The sequence below is a fragment of the Loxodonta africana genome, chromosome 16 (assembly GCF_030014295.1).
Source record: "Loxodonta africana isolate mLoxAfr1 chromosome 16, mLoxAfr1.hap2, whole genome shotgun sequence".
Lineage (NCBI taxonomy): Eukaryota > Metazoa > Chordata > Mammalia > Proboscidea > Elephantidae > Loxodonta > Loxodonta africana.
The window spans coordinates 3540627-3556257 of record NC_087357.1 but is presented as its reverse complement, the minus strand read 5'-3'; the positions used below and the strand labels follow the sequence as shown (position 1 = coordinate 3556257).

The following is a 15631-nucleotide window of genomic DNA, read 5'->3' as shown; positions in this document are numbered from 1 at the left end:
ACGGATGGATGGACTGTTAGGGCACAGGTGGGTGAGTGGACGGATGGATGGACTGTTAGGGCACAGGTAGGTGAGTGGACGGATGGATGGACTGTTAGGGCACAGGTGGGTGAGTGGACGGATGGATGGACTGTTAGGGCACAGGTGGGTGAGTGGACGGATGGATGGACTGTTAGGGCACAGGTAGGTGAGTGGACGGATGGATGGACTGTTAGGGCACAGGTAGGTGAGTGGACGGATGGATGGACTGTTAGGGCACAGGTGGGTGAGTGGACGGATGGATGGACTGTTAGGGCACAGGTAGGTGAGTGGACGGATGGATGGACTGTTAGGGCACAGGTGGGTGAGTGGACGGATGGATGGACTGTTAGGGCACAGGCGGGTGAATTCTGTGTAGAACAGCTTTGGCCTCTGCTGTGGCTGGAGAGCCTGGGGTGCACCTGTTGCACCCCCACTACCTGGGAGCATGCCTGCGGGACACCTGGCCTTTGGCCGCTCTGGAGGCTGTCTGGGCACATGGCAGCTCCTCGTCACTGTGGTAATGTGAGATAGTAGCAGGTTTATTAATCTGGCGGGATTTATTGTGGCCCAGCACGGGACACTCAGAGGCTATTGTGCTGTGTTTACCCTCGCTGTCAGGATGACGGTGCTCGGCACTAGCAGCAGAGCCCTGCTGTCCCCTGGCCACGTAATTGGGGATGCTTCAGCTGGGAGCTGTGACAGGTTCAGTGCCCCAGTGTACAGCATGCCAGCTTCCATGGGATGCGCTTTGTAAGATGCTCTGTAATCCAGGGACAGAATGTCATTAACTTTGTAAGTGGATGAATACAATGGACAACCAATCTAATTAACTTGTGACATTGGCTTCTGGATGGGGACAAATGAAATTACACATGCGTTTCTCGTGCAGGCAGGCCGGCTGGAAGGGGGGCTTGGTGGTGATGGGTCAGACCTTTCATGCCGGGCTCCATGCTTGCCCAGGATTGAGATGGGGGCATCAGGACGTGGTGAATACAGCAGCTGTCGTCGTGAGAGAGTTACAGGGATTCTCCGGCAACAGCAGAACCCCTGGCAGGGACATGTTGAGGGCGGCCGTGGCCACACACCGCTCTCTGGATGGCTCTGGATGAAGCGGGCAGTGACACTGCCTCATCCAATTGGATTTACCATCTGTGAGTTCATTACCCAGGGAGAGATCAATGAGGCTCTGCGTCAATTTAAACGAGAGCTCTGTTTCATCTATTATGGTTCATAATCTAATGACTCTGGTACTACCTTTGTTTTGATTTAGCCTTGATGTATTAAGTTGTTTTAAAATAAGGAGTTTGGGGGCTTACCTTTGTGATAGGGTTGCTACCCTTATTACCCAAAAATGTGTTATTTTTTGCAACTATGTTTAACATCTTTGAAAACACCTGGAAAGCAATGTGTTAAGTTGCACTTTGAAACCGTGTACTTGGGGTCCTGAACCGGGGCTCAGGGTCCTAGACTAAGGTTCTGAACTGGGAGCTGGGGTCCTGGACCCGGGCTCATGGTCCTGGACTGGAACTCGGGATCCTAGACTTGGGTTTGGGGTCCTGGACTGGGGCTCAAGGTCTTGGGCTGAGGTTCTGAACTGGAAGCTGGGGTCCTAGACCAGGGCACGGGGTCCTGGACTGGAATTCGGGGTCCTAGATCAGGGCTCAGGGTCCTGAACTGGGACTTGGGGTCCTGGATTGGGGCTTGGGGTCTTGGACTGAGGTTCTGAACTGGGAGCTGAGGTCCTAGACTGGGGCTCGGGGTCCTGGACTGAGGCTCAGGGTCCTGGACTGAGACTTGGGGCCCTGAACTGGAGCTTGGGGTCCTGGACTGGGACTTGGGGCCCTGCACCGGAGCTCGGGGTCCTGGACCAGGGCTCAGGGTTTTGGACTGGGACTTGGGGTCCTGGATTGAGACCTGGGTTCCTAGACCAGGGCTCAGGTTGTAGATCAGGGCTCAAGGTCCTAGACTGGGATTCAGGGTCCTGGACCAGGACTCTGGGTTCTGGACTAGAGCTCAGGGTCCTGGACTACTTGGCCATTGTTCCTTGCAGTGAGCCTGTTTCCTTTGTTTAGCCAGCGGTCACTGGATTCCAACAGTTGCAGGATTCAGGGGACACTGGATCCTTCTGTGGCATGCAAGTCCAGGCGGTGGACCCTGGCTCCAGCAGGAGAGGCCGGCTTTCCACAGGACAGGCCAGCTTTCCACAGGACAGGCAGGTGGAGACTATACAGCTCAGGGACCCAGAAGGCTGCTGCCAAGGGGCAGCTGGCACCGTGTGAGAGTGTGCTGTTGGTGGGTGGGCTGGGAGGGGTGCACACCCATAGAAGGGGCGGAGAGCAAGGGCTCCCTGTGCACCCGGGAGACCACTGGACCACTGTCAGATGGAGGAGGCAACAGCCAGGAACATGCAATATGTGAACCTGGGAGAGAAAGGTGTTTGAAGGAGAAGAGGCCAGGTGTGCCTGGTGCTGCCGAGAAGCTGAGACTCATGAAAAGTACCTGTTGAGTTTGTCGCCTGGATGCCGCTGAGGACAACATTGAAGGCTGTAGTGACCCCACATTGAGAATTAGCACATGGAACCTGCACGCGGTGATAAGAACCTCGGCTGTAACTCCCAATTCGGAAATGAGGCGTTTCTGGCCACAGCTTGTTGGGGGTCACAGAGTGAGGGAGGTGGCTCTGACAGCACCTGCTCCTTCTGGCCGCGTGCCCTGGACTACTGGGGCAGCACTGCAGGGAGGCAGGATCCGTTCAGCAAACGTGCTTTGTGATTGCCATGTTTTCGGTGACGCTGTCACTCTGGCCACATGGGTCAGAAGCATCACTGGTTTGGAAGTGGGGTTGCTGCTGTCGGGTTATCAGTTCCCACATCAGGCTAACGCATGACATGGCCACTTCCCATGAGTCAAGGTTGGGACACGTGGCCACTTCCCACAAGTCGAGGCTGGGACAGCGTGGCTGCTTCCCATGTGTCAAGGCTGGGACAGCGTGGCCACTTCCCACGAGCCGAGGCTGGGACAACGTGGCCACTTCCCACGAGCCGAGGCTGGGACAGCGTGGCCACTTCCCACGAGCCGAGGCTGGGACAGCGTGGCCACTTCCCACGAGCCGAGGCTGGGACAGCGTGGCCACTTCCCACGAGCCGAGGCTGGGACAGCGTGGCCACTTCCCACGAGCCGAGGCTGGGACAGCGTGGCCACTTCCCACGAGCCGAGACTGGGACAGCGTGGCCACTTCCCACGAGTCGAGGCTGGGACAGCGTGGCCACTTCCCATGTGTTGAGGCTGGGACAGTGTGGCCACTTCCCACGAGCCGAGGCTGGGACAACGTGGCCACTTCCCACGAGTCGAGGCTGGGACAGTGTGGCCACTTCCCACGAGTCGAGGCTGGGACAGCGTGGCCACTTCCCACGAGCCGAGGCTGGGACAGCGTGGCCACTTCCCATGTGTTGAGGCTGGGACAGTGTGGCCACTTCCCACGAGCCGAGGCTGGGACAACGTGGCCACTTCCCACGAGTCGAGGCTGGGACAGCGTGGCCACTTCCCACGAGTCGAGGCTGGGACAGCGTGGCCACTTCCCACGAGTCGAGGCTGGGACAGTGTGGCCACTTCCCACGAGCCGAGGCTGGGACAACGTGGCCACTTCCCACGAGTCGAGGCTGGGACAGTGTGGCCACTTCCCACGAGTCGAGGCTGGGACAGCGTGGCCACTTCCCACGAGCCGAGGCTGGGACAGCGTGGCCACTTCCCATGTGTTGAGGCTGGGACAGTGTGGCCACTTCCCACGAGCCGAGGCTGGGACAACGTGGCCACTTCCCACGAGTCGAGGCTGGGACAGTGTGGCCACTTCCCACGAGTCGAGGCTGGGACAGCGTGGCCACTTCCCACGAGTCGAGGCTGGGACAGTGTGGCTACTTCCCACAAGTCAAGGCCAGGACACATGTTAACAGCATTTCAGACACTTTGTCTTCACTAGGCACCTGTGGGCCACAAACCACCCAGTGACCAGCAGCATTATCCAGCCACATCCATGGACACAGATTGCCTGCTGTCTTGTGGTGGTGGCCGGGGGTTCAGGTGCACCGTTTTCCAGACATGGCTGTGCCAGGTCAGTGCCCTGTGGTCTTCATGTTAAAAAAAAAAAAGTGGGGGTTCAAATCTGCCTGTGAAGCCGCTGCAGCTCTGGCTCCGGTGCCTGCCTGGCCCACTCCTTGGAATTTGGAGCAAGGCTGTGCCCCAGGAGGATTTGCCTCTGGCTCACCTCTGGCTGAGATGAGTAACCGGTGACGGTGCTCCACTAATGGAAACTAGCAGGCTCTCTGGACCACCAGGTTTATAAATACGTAGGAAGTGTTTTAATTGTTTTTAGTCAAGCAGGCAGGGAGCTGATATCCTGTGATGTGACTCGTGTGGTGGTTGGGGGATGGCACTCGGGACTTGGCGTGGGTGTGGCCGGCTACCACCTGTCAGATTCCACCATGTTCCTCGGTAAATGGGGCAGGTTAAACACTGCAAAAGTTGAGTTGAAATATGACTTTTTAAATATTCATTAGACCTAATTATGGATTATCTGACTATGAATTAGTTTCCGTGCCTGCAGTGGCAGTTTATATTCATTTTATATATTGCAAAGTTCACATTGTTATGTTAGCTTTGTCACATTCAGCAAGGTCATGTCTTAAACGTTTGCCATGACATTTATTTACTTAAACTTTTCAGAGTGCTTTCTTTACTGAAACAAGTCACAGGATATTCTTTGAAGGGCTGATGTTTATGGAGTAGCTGTGAAAGCCCGCTGCTGAGGCTCAGTTCCATGCCTGATTTCTTAGGTCCTGGAGATGGTGTGGTCATGCCGGCCGCCCGTGTCCCGGTGTCCCAACATCCCAGGTGTCTGCTGTGCAGACGGTGTAGCTGCAGGAGCTAGACGCCCATGAAGGGGAACACACGTGGCAGTGGTGCCCCACGTCTGGTAGTGCGTGGTCAGCGGTTTGCTCTGTAGTCTTGCCTGCACCCAGGTGGAGCCTCCTAGACATGCTCATGTGGGCAGCAGGGCTCCGAGCGCAGTCTCAGGTCCTGGTCCCACTCAGCTGCCAGGGCCCCACCTCAGCCTCCATTGTGGCCTGGGACTGGTCCTGGACTGGTGTGCAGCCTTCGGACTGAGAAGGTGTAGGGCAGAGGACTGAGCCGGGGCGGGGGGTGGTCAGGTGTCAAGTGCATGCAGCTGCCTCATCCAGGAGTGCAGAGACCCCATCTGCTTGAGACCTGCCTGGGAAGTGCAGCTTGGGCAGGAGGGGAGCAGAGCCCCCACATGCCCATTCACCTTGCTGCTGACTTTGCTCTCTCGTGGAGGGATTCCGTTTCCCCCACCAGACGGCGGGTCCCTGTCATGTCACCTGGCCAGAGCTGCTCACCTGGAGGTACTGGGCAGGGCAGGGGTGCTGGGCAGGGTGGGGGTACTGGGAGAGCAGGGGTACTGGGCAGGGCAGGGGTGCTGGGCAAGGCAGGGCAGGGGTGCTGGGCAAGGCAGGGAGGGGCTGGGCAGGCCCAGTGTGCAGTAGGGGTGGTGCAGGGGAGCCCTGGGAGCAGCAAGGTCATAGTGCCTGCTCTCTGTCACAGCCGTGTGGACCTGTGGGGATGTTTACCAGCACTCCAGTGCTTACAGGCCGCCCTACCAGCCTGTACATCCCAAAATAGACAGTTCTAAACTTGGAACGTTGAAGGAAATGCTGACCTCACTATTTGTTTCACGTGTTTAAGCTTGAGTATTATTAGGTTATCTGCATTCAGCATCTTGTGCCTAAGTGACGGTGATTAATTTGCTGTTAGTTAAACTCTGTTTTAAAAGTGCTTCCCAGCACCAGGTTCTCACTGGACTTCTCTTTTGTTCCGCAGGCACTAGGAAGCTTTTATTTTCTTCACGAATCTTTAAAAAACATCCACCAGTTTGACTTTAAAGGTAAGAGTCCCTTCTGTCTTCTGCTCTCTCCTGGGTTTCCTGTCTTGGTGGACACTGTCCGTCCCCCGCCCCCCCCCGGCCCCCGCAGTGGTCTGGTTTCTTCCAGTCTGTTCTCCCCAGCGCCCTGGGAGAATGGGTATGGTCTCTACTCTGGCCAACACGGGCCCAGCACCCTGTGTGCCCACTTGCTGGCCTCGCCCTGCCACCCCCTCTCACGTGACACTAAGCAGAGGACTTGGCTGTTCCTTATAATGGGGCCTGTGTCTTTGTCCCTATCAGATGTGGGAGAAACAAGAAGCAGAATGGCAAGATTGCGTAATTCAGACAGAAAAAATGGATGCAAGTGCAGGCGTGTGGCAGTGGTGCCATCCCTAGTGACACAAACCCGCTGCACTTCTTTCATCCTGTTCCCCAAGATCGTTTGTTGCCCAGACATGAGGAACTTCAGCCTGTGCGCTGTTCAGTCTAATGAGATTTTTGCGCACTTCCCTGCCACTTGATGTTATCTTTCCATGTTATATGTAAGGACTCCTGAGCTCCATTTAAACTGTTGAGCCAGATCACATTAATTTGAAATGTCACTAAAGTTGTAATAACTGTGAAGAGCAACTAATTATGTCAATTTGTTCAGATTCATTATTTTTGTTCTCTCGGGAGACAGATTGCCTCTTAAGAAATTGAAAAACAGGGTCTTCTCTAAATTGCTTGAGTAGCAATTTCATCAATATTGAGAGCAGGATTCTAGCCAGCAAAATTATTTTTCACCTACTCTGTCGTCTAACGACCCTCCAGGTACATTTAAATGCCAGCATTGGCTCTTTCCATGAGGACTTGGCGGGAGACAGAAGGTTAGAGGCCGCTCTCCCCACGACTTTAATAGACACCAGACATTAATTAACATGTTGTGTCCTCTACCAGCGGAGTGAGAGTGAGCAGAGGGGGGCTTTGAGACACAGCACATCCCAGAGGGAGCTGGGAGCAGAACAGGGACTGTGCCTCTGATAAACCATGCATCAAGCCCAAGCATGCATTGCATCCAGTGGGTGCTTTCTTTCTTTTAGAGGAACTGTTTACATACATATTTTGTTACCAGTCCTATTTGATTATAAGGTACCTGGCTAGCCCACTGCTTATTTAAACACATAGGTTAGATGTGTGGGGCCTTCGACTCAAGTGAAATGTCCCCTGGGAGCCTCCATGTTGTAAATGTTGACAATGACAAGGATAGTAATGAAGATTGAGCATTTACTGAGCACTTCTGTTCACTCAGTATGTGTGTACAGAGGCCCAGTGTGGCGTGTTGCCAGCCCCATGGTGTAGGTGCAAGACGTGGTAAGGTCTCAAGGTGAGTGGGCGTTGGCCTCCACCTGCTTGGTGTTCTGTGCTTGTCCCTGCACACTCTGCCTTGAGTGGCGGTATAGCAAAAGCAACTCAGAATTTGAATTTGAACACACTTTTAAAAGGTAATAACCTGAATTAAAAAAAAAAAATCTCTAGTTAGAAATACAAGGAGTACCAAGAGATACAGAGAAAAAGGATTGAGAGGGACTTCCGGTTTCCAGTCTGATACGTAAAGAGCTTGGAAGTCATCACTCCCACCCTCACAGTGAGAAAAAAAGCTGAACAAACTGAAAATCAGTGACTCTTCTTAAATTCTCTAGAGAATTGAGGACACGAGGCAAACTGCCACCCTGAAAACTGGTGATACAGGCAGATACAGACAATTGCAGAAACCTTTACTGGACCCAGTGTTGGCTAGAAGCACTTAACAGATAACTGAGTAATTGCTAGAGACTGAGTGTGGACCAGCTTAAGAGAGAAAAATTCCTGAGCCTCAGCCCCTGCACTTGTATTTTACCTCTAGGAGTTCCACCAGGTTTGTACAGTGAAGTCAGTTGAAGAAAAATCCCCTCATGCAGGGGAAGGGAGAAAAGTAATCATTTTGAAATAGTGTACTGTTCACCTAACAACAGCCCGCCCCAAGGAAAACTGTTTTTACTGAAGCCTAACTGGTGTGGGAGAAGGGAAATACCCAACTCCAGCCCATCTAGCAGTCCTTTCTCACCTAAAGGGTGGGCGAAAATGGCTGAGAAGCACTTTTGATGGTCACAGTCCAGGGACACAGGCTCACTAAGAGACTGAGACCTAATCATAGACTCGTAGAATACTTCCCTACCCTACACATTACCTCCACGCCAAGAGGGCTCCAGTATAGTAACGGGATTACAGCTGAAAGGGCTGTAATCTAAGGAGGAGTTCTCAGGAAAGCCCAGATACAACAGGAGAGACAAAAATGAGAATACTGGAGGAATTTGAAGCCTCTGGCACCTTCAGGTACAAGAGACATTAAATACAACCCAACTCCTAGCCACATTAACCTACAACTTCACACTGTTTACCTCAGTTTCTATTACTCAGTACATCATGTCTAGCTTTCAACAAAAAACTAAAAGACAAGAAAAAAATCTGAAAACACAAAACAAGCATCAGAATCAGATGTGACACAGAGTTTGGAATTACCAGACCAAGAATTTAGAATATCTACGATTAATATGTAAAGGGCTCTAATGGCAAAAGTAGACAGCATGCAAGAACAGGTTGGTAATGTGAAGCAGAGAGATAGAAACTCAAAGAATCAAAAGGCAATGCTAGAAATAAAAAACACTAACATGAATGAAGAAGCTATTGATGGACTAAGCAGCAGACTAGACCCAGCCACGGGAAGAGTCTGTGAGCTTGAAGGTGTATCAACAGAAGCTTCCTCGACTGAAATGTAAAGAGAAAAAAGAGTGAGAAACAAATAAATAAATGGAACAGAATATCGAAGAACTGTGAGACAATTACAAAACATGTAACATACGTGTAAATGAAATGCCAGAAGGAGAAGAGATAAAGGAACAGAAGAAATATTTGAAGTAATAATGGCTGAGAATTTTCTAAAATTAATGACAGACACAAAAATCACAGATTCAGGAAGTTCAGAAAACACCAAGCAGTATAAGTACTCCCCTGCCAAAAAAAAAAAAAAACAAAACTACATCTGAGCATGCCATATTTAAACTGCAGAAAATCAAAGATAAAGAGAAAATCTTGAAAGAAGCCGAAGGAAAAAAACACCTTACCTATAGAGGAACGAGGAAAAGAATTACATCAGACTTCTGTCTAAAAACTACGTAAGCAAAAAGAGAGTGGAATGAAATATTTATAGTGTGGGGTGGGGGGTGGAACCAATAACCTATAATTCTGTATTCAGTGAAATTCTCCTTCAGAAGCGCAGGTGAAATTAAGACCTTCTTAGACAACGAAAAATTAAAGGAATTTGTCATCAGTAGACCTGTCTTGCAAGAATGTTAAAAGAAGTTCTTCAGAGAGAAGGAAAATGATTTAGGTCAGAAACTCAGATCTACGTAATGAAAGAGCAGTTGAGATGACCATAAAATAAAACATTTTATTTTTCTTATCCTTGACTGGTCTAACAACAACAGTGTTTAGGTAATTGCAGCTGTGGAAAAATGAAGTGAAAGACGGCAATGTTATAAGGGACAGAAGGGAGGAACTGGGAACACTCTTAAGACACCTGCGTTCCCTGTGAATTGGTGTCATGTTATTTGAGATGGACTCAGATTAGTTGTAAATGTATATTGCACACTCCAGGACAACCACTAAATTTTTTTTTTAAAGATGTATAATTGATAAGCTAAGAGAGGACAGAAAACAGAATCAAGTAAAATGCTCAATTAAAACCAGAGGAAGCAGAAACAAAAAATTAGAGCAATGAATAGAATATCATTACAATTATGGTAGAGATTAATCCCACTAACATCTTTAAATGTTAATAGTCTAAATACAGCAATTAGAAGACAAAGACTGTCAGAGTGAGTGGGGGGCGGGAGGGAAACAAGACCCCGATTATATGTTGTCTGTAATAAACCCACTTTAAATGTAAAGATGCCGATAGGTTAAAAGTAAAAGCACGGAGAAAACTGTACCATGCTAACACTAATGAGAAGAAAGCTGGAGTAGCTGTATTAATTTCAGGCAAGGAAGACTTCAGAGCAAGGAAAATTGTTAGGGATAAAGAAGGGCATTGCATAATGTTAAAAGGGTCAGTTCTCTAAGAAGACAACAATCTTTAATGTATATATTCTTAACAGAGAATCAAAATATGTGGCAAAAAAACTGGTATAACTTCAAGGAGAAAGAGACAAATCTACAAATACCAATTGGAGACTTCGGCACCACTTATTAGTAATTGACGGCTCCAGCAGGCAGAAGGAAATCAGCCAGGGTGTGGTCGACCTGAACAGCCCCAGCAATCAACGGGAGCTAATGGACACTGTGAAATACCTCAGCAACAGTAGGATATTGTTGATGCAGGGTAGATGAGCCAGATGTTGGCAATGGGGAGCCGAACACTGCAGGCTGGCTTCAGATTGCGGGTGAGGGTCAACCAGTATTCCCCCTAGTCATCCCCCGCTCCTGGTTTTCATAATCCTCCTCTCCAGTTTTGTGTCCAGGTTGCAGGTTGTCCATCTGTCTCATTAAAGAGGGTGCTGTGTGATGCCCATGACATGGAGATGGGTTTGTTTCTGCACTCCCCACCCCCACCTCCTGTATGACGGCAGCTGCACAGGACTGATCCTTGATCAATGCCGCTCCTGTGCAGAGATGGATGGGTGGTTACAATAAGTGCTTCTCCTGACGGAAGGCACTTCTATTTGACGACCAGCTGCAAATGGGCGGGCCTTGAGCAGACTCAGAGCCATGGTGGTCCCTTGTTTGATCACATCCCACTTAGGCCTGCCTTAGCATGTGCTCCCCAACCCCAGGACCCCTCCACGCTCCCTCAGTGAGAAAGATCACAAGACAGCCCTCAGAGGCAGAGGTGAGGTGACAGCCCAGGACCTGCCTTGGAGCGCCACACATGGGCACCTCAGTGGTCTGTTCTTGGATGTAGGTGGTCAGAGGGGGTTTAGGTCCAGCAAGTTCATGGTTCTGGATTTTAGGATGGTCTCCATGATCCCTAAACCGCTGAAATGTCCATGCTGCCTCCCGCCAGCGTGGCCCAGACACCTGGGGCTGGCACCTTCAGTCTGCGTCCAGATCACAGATCTGGGGTGTAGGGGGTGGGGAGTCCTTTGCTTTTTCTCCTCCAAACCTACCACAGCATGGAGGTCAGCCACCCAGAAACCACATGCATGCCACTTGTATGAAACACAGAACATGTTCTGCCACAGAAACAGATGTTATAACTCACTGCTTGTGCCAAAGCCGGCCCCCCAAGGATGCCTTTAACACCCAGTAATGTGACCCAGAGCCAGCGCCCCTGGTGCCAGTGCGTTCTGTCAGGCTGTGGTGGGAAGAGCAGGGTAGTCGCTCTCCTGTTCTTGGGGTCGGGCTCCTGTGTGGGCCACAGAGCCCCATGTGCTGCCCAGGCACTGCCCAGAGAGGCCACAGCCGTTGCTCAAGCAGGCCCAGCTGGAGCCCAAGCAGTCACCCTTTGTGCCATTTACGGAGTGTCCACTGGGGCATGGGTGCCCACCTGTACAAGGAAGCACTCCCAGTCCTGGATGTCAGAGATGGTTGAGACACAGGCCCCACCCGCTGTAGTGTCCACCCAGCAAGGGTCTCACTGGGTGCCGAGCGCCGCAGCCACTCAAGGCAGGGTTGGAGGGTTCCAGGGCGGTGATTGGGCCCGTATGGGAAGCAGGTCCATATACCACTGTGGTCCCTTTCCCATCCCTCCAGTTCCATGAAAATGCCTCTCCCGGAACACGAGTGAGGCTGCTGGTGCAAGAGAGATGGATGTTATCAAATAAATTCATATCAGGGTGTGAGGGAATGGTAATTCCGCAGCCCACTTAAATACATTTGCGGCTGTAGGGGGGATGCCAATTAACCCTTGTAAATCTCAGGCCAGCGCTCTGCTGGGTAATGAAGTGGAGTGTCACGCTCTGGGTCGCCAAGATGGGGATTTATGAGCCACGGTGTCCCTGGGAGCACCAGCCTGCAGGGAGCTCCTTGCAGCTGCTCCCCTGGCTAGGCTGACACTGGTGGCCTGTCCAGTCCCTACTGGGCTGCACGGCAGGCAGGCAGGGAGTCGGGGCCTCGCAGGGCAGCTGTCAGCACTCGGCTGCAGGACAGGGGTGGTGATAGGGCTGTTGACATGTTCTTTCCCCTCTTCACCCAGCTAAAAAGTATAAAAAAGTTACTGGCAAAGAGATCTACTCAGACACGCTGGAGAGCACGCCCATGCTGGAGAAGGAGAAGTTTCCGCAGGAGTACTTCCCTGAGGTAGGTGCATGGCACCCCGCCTGGGCCTCCCCACGACTGCTGGCTCTCTGAGCAGTTACATCACATCACTGCTAAGTGCCCACACCCTGGCTGTCTCACCTCCAGTGTGTGGTCTTTCTGGGAGGTTCTTAGTCTTCCTGTAGGTTGATGGGGGCTGTCATAGATAAGTACATTTTGCATTACGTCAGTCCATACGTTTTCCAGTCATCGTTTTTCAGGCTAAGGAGCCTTCCCCAGAAGATGTAAAGGCCCCCTCCAGTGCACTGCCGGCCTGGGCATGGGCCTGGTCCACTTGTGCTCAGAGTGGACGAGGGACTGGGCCCCCCATAGGGCCCTTCTTCTGCCCAGAGCACGGGGGGCTCTGCTGCCCTCTCACAGGTGTAACCTGAGACAGGCCCGTGGAGGCAGCACAGCCACACTGGCAGGTGCTTCAGAGATGTAGGAATGAGGGACGTTATTTACAGTCCCATAGCCCAAGCACAGTCGTAAGATGTTGATAGAGTTCCTTTTGGTTTCTGGTGCATTTTTATGTAGTGCGGGGTGTGTGTGTGTGTGTGTGTGTGTGTGTGTGTTGCTTCACACAGCTCTCACACTGTGCACAGAGCTTTGGATTCTGTATGTTTCGGTAAAAATTGTAACAAGCGTTTTTGGAGTCCCCTCCTCCTCTGTGTTTAACATGTCAACCCACAGTTTGTCACCTGGCCCTTAGTCACCTGTGAAATCATTAGGTTCTCAAGCGGTGACATTGAGGAAGTGCAGATTTGCCCTGCTCTGTGAAGAGGAGAGCGCGTCCGAGGCTTCTGTCTGCTCAGCCACAAGAAAGATGGCTCCACCGATCTTCCGAGGGCTGCACTGCAGAGAGGCCAGACGTGCCTGTGTTTTGAGCTGATTTCCAGCAAGGCCACAACTTTATTAACTTGCTTTATGACCCGAGCCTCCAGTGAATGGACTGTGGCAGCTCCGTGAAGGATGGTGCTCCTGCCACCTCAGAGCTCAGCCTCCTCATCCGTTGTCCCCTGAGCCAAGGACAGGTGTCAGCAGCTGGCCCCCATCCTTGGCCGGGCCAGGCTCTGCTGCTCGGTCCCATGCCTTGTGCTTTGCCAGCTCTCTCCCCTGCTCCAAGCCCATGAGAGTATATGGGGCGTGGCGGGAGGCCCCTCAGACCTGTGTTCACCTTCCTTGTGCACAGTGGTGTTGGCAAGGCTGCCTTTGTGTCCTGAGGTGGTTTCTACAATACCATCACCCAGGCCATTTGTGAAATGGTTCCCACAATGCTGTCATTAAGACCATCTGTGTGCCCCACGGTGGTTCCTAAAGTACGTCGCCGAGGCTGCCCATGTGTCCTGAGGTGATTCCCACAACACTGCCACCAAGGCTGCCTTTATGTCCTGAGGTGATTCCCACAACACCGTCACCAAGGCTGTCTGTGTGTCCTGAGGTGGTTGCCACAGTGCCATCACAGAGGCCACTTGTGTGGAGTGAGGTGGGACCATAGCACTGTCGCTGAGGGTGCCTATATGACATGAGGTGGTTCCCACGTTTGCACTGTATCCTCATCAGAGCTGCTCAGTGCTGCGTTTCCGTGGGAGAGTTGGTTCCAGACACCAGTTACCACCAAGCCACCTGGTCTCCGTCCCAGTCCAGACAGGCCATGTCTGTGGCTGACCCCAGTGGAGACTGTGAGGAGTCAGTGATAACCGCTGCCTCACACCTGAGGAGACCAGAGACCAATCACAGAGATGTCTTCTACGTGAAGATGTGTGACTGGGAGGAGAAGTCATGAATGCAGTGGGCTCCGGACCTCTTCTTAAGTGCTCCACCAAAGAGTATGAGGAGCTACTTGGGGTCAGAACCCTGACGTGGTCTGGAGGAAAGGCTCTGATATTTTGGAAGCTTCTCCTCAGCAGGCTCCATGGCGCCCATGGTGCTGTCCCAGGCCCTGGCAGTCCTCCGCCTTCCACCCACCCTGTGCTGTTCAGGCCCCTGGGGCTGTGTGGACCAGGGACCTGTCATCCTAGGTGGCCTATGGAGCCGGGGACAGAGACAGCTGTCCTTTGGGCTGCACCTGGGCTCCTCAGCACACCACTGTGGTGCTCCTTTGCCTTCTCCAGACATGCACTGTCCACTACTCTGTATGTGTTAAATGGCACTCCTTTCTTCTTTCCTCTGCCCGGCATCCAGTCATGTGACTTGTGTTGTCTGCTCTGGAGGGGACAGTGAGCCAGGGGGTACAGCAGAATGGTGTCCATGAGGGCCAGCCAGGGAAGACAGGGGAGTCTCAGTGAGGAGGGGGCTCAGTGAGGGGGTGCTCAGTGAGGAGGGGGCTCAGTGGGGGGGGCTCAGTGAGGAGGGGGCTCAGTGAGGGGGTGCTCAGTGAGGAGGGGGCTCAGTGAGGGGGTGCTCAGTGAGGAGGGGGCTCAGTGGGGGGGCTCAGTGAGGAGGGGGCTCAGTGAGGGGGTGCTCAGTGAGGAGGGGGCTCAGTGGGGGGGGCTCAGTGAGGAGGGAGCTCAGTGAGGGGGTGCTCAGTGAGGAGGGGGCTCAGTGATGGGGGAGCTCAGTGAGGAGGGGGCTCAGTGAGGGGGTTTCCAAGGGGGTCTCTGAGGATCTCAGTGAAGAGGGTCCTCAGTGAGGGGGGCCTCAGTAGGAGGGGCCTTAGTGAGGGGGGTCTCAGTGAGGAGGGGCCTCAGCGATGGGGGAGCTCAGTGAGGAGGGGGCTCAGTGAGGATCAGGTTCAGTAAGGTCCAGGAGCCTAGGGAGGCCTCAGGCTGGACACAGCAGGTACCTGGGGGGCTGGACAGGGCTTTTGGGACCATTGCTGACTGGCCACAGCCTGGTCAGTCCTAGGGGGTGGGAACCAGGGCAAGGTGAGGCCAGGTAGGAAATGATCCACTCTTGGGGTTTGCAAGACCTGTAATGCCAGTGGGGCTGGACTGCAGGTGGGCAGGGCCAGGGAAGCTATCTGTCCTTCCCTGCCTGGGCCTTCCCTAGGCTTAAGGCATGCCTTTTGGGCCTGATATCCCCAGTGCTTGCTGCCTGGTCCTCCCAGGAGGGCCTCCCTGGTCCTCAGCCACCCGGCACCCTACACCCTTGCCCCCCAGTCCCTAGCTTCCTGCCCCTTACCCCCTGACTCCTTATCCTCTATCCTCCTGCCTCCCATCCCCAGCCCCTGATGCCCCAGCCCTCTCCTCCTGGCCCCTAGCTGGCTCACCATGGCGTGGCTGGGTCTGCTCAGCTCACACCACTGGCCTGAGGGGCACTGGGCTGAGGTTGGCGCATGGTGGGCTAGAGCAGGGTTGGGGGCCTGTGCTCTGGCATTCCCACCCCCCTGCATATCCCTCAGGGAGGATGGATGCCCCAGGC

At 52.9% G+C, this 15631-nt stretch overlaps 1 protein-coding gene across 6 annotated transcripts in view; it reads left to right on the top strand.

Annotated features, from left to right (window-relative positions):
• Positions 1 to 15631, top strand: part of INPP5A (inositol polyphosphate-5-phosphatase A) — a 207006-nt gene that overhangs the window by 123157 nt on the left and 68218 nt on the right. For all 6 annotated transcript variants that reach the window (XR_010318037.1, XM_064269128.1, XM_064269129.1 and 3 more), the window contains 2 exons: positions 5914 to 5977; positions 12168 to 12271. Coding sequence is in view for 5 of the 6 variants with exons in the window: in XM_064269128.1 (XP_064125198.1) it covers positions 5914 to 5977; positions 12168 to 12271 (168 nt within the window). In the remaining variant the exon portion in view is untranslated. The remainder of the gene's footprint in view (positions 1 to 5913; positions 5978 to 12167; positions 12272 to 15631) is intronic.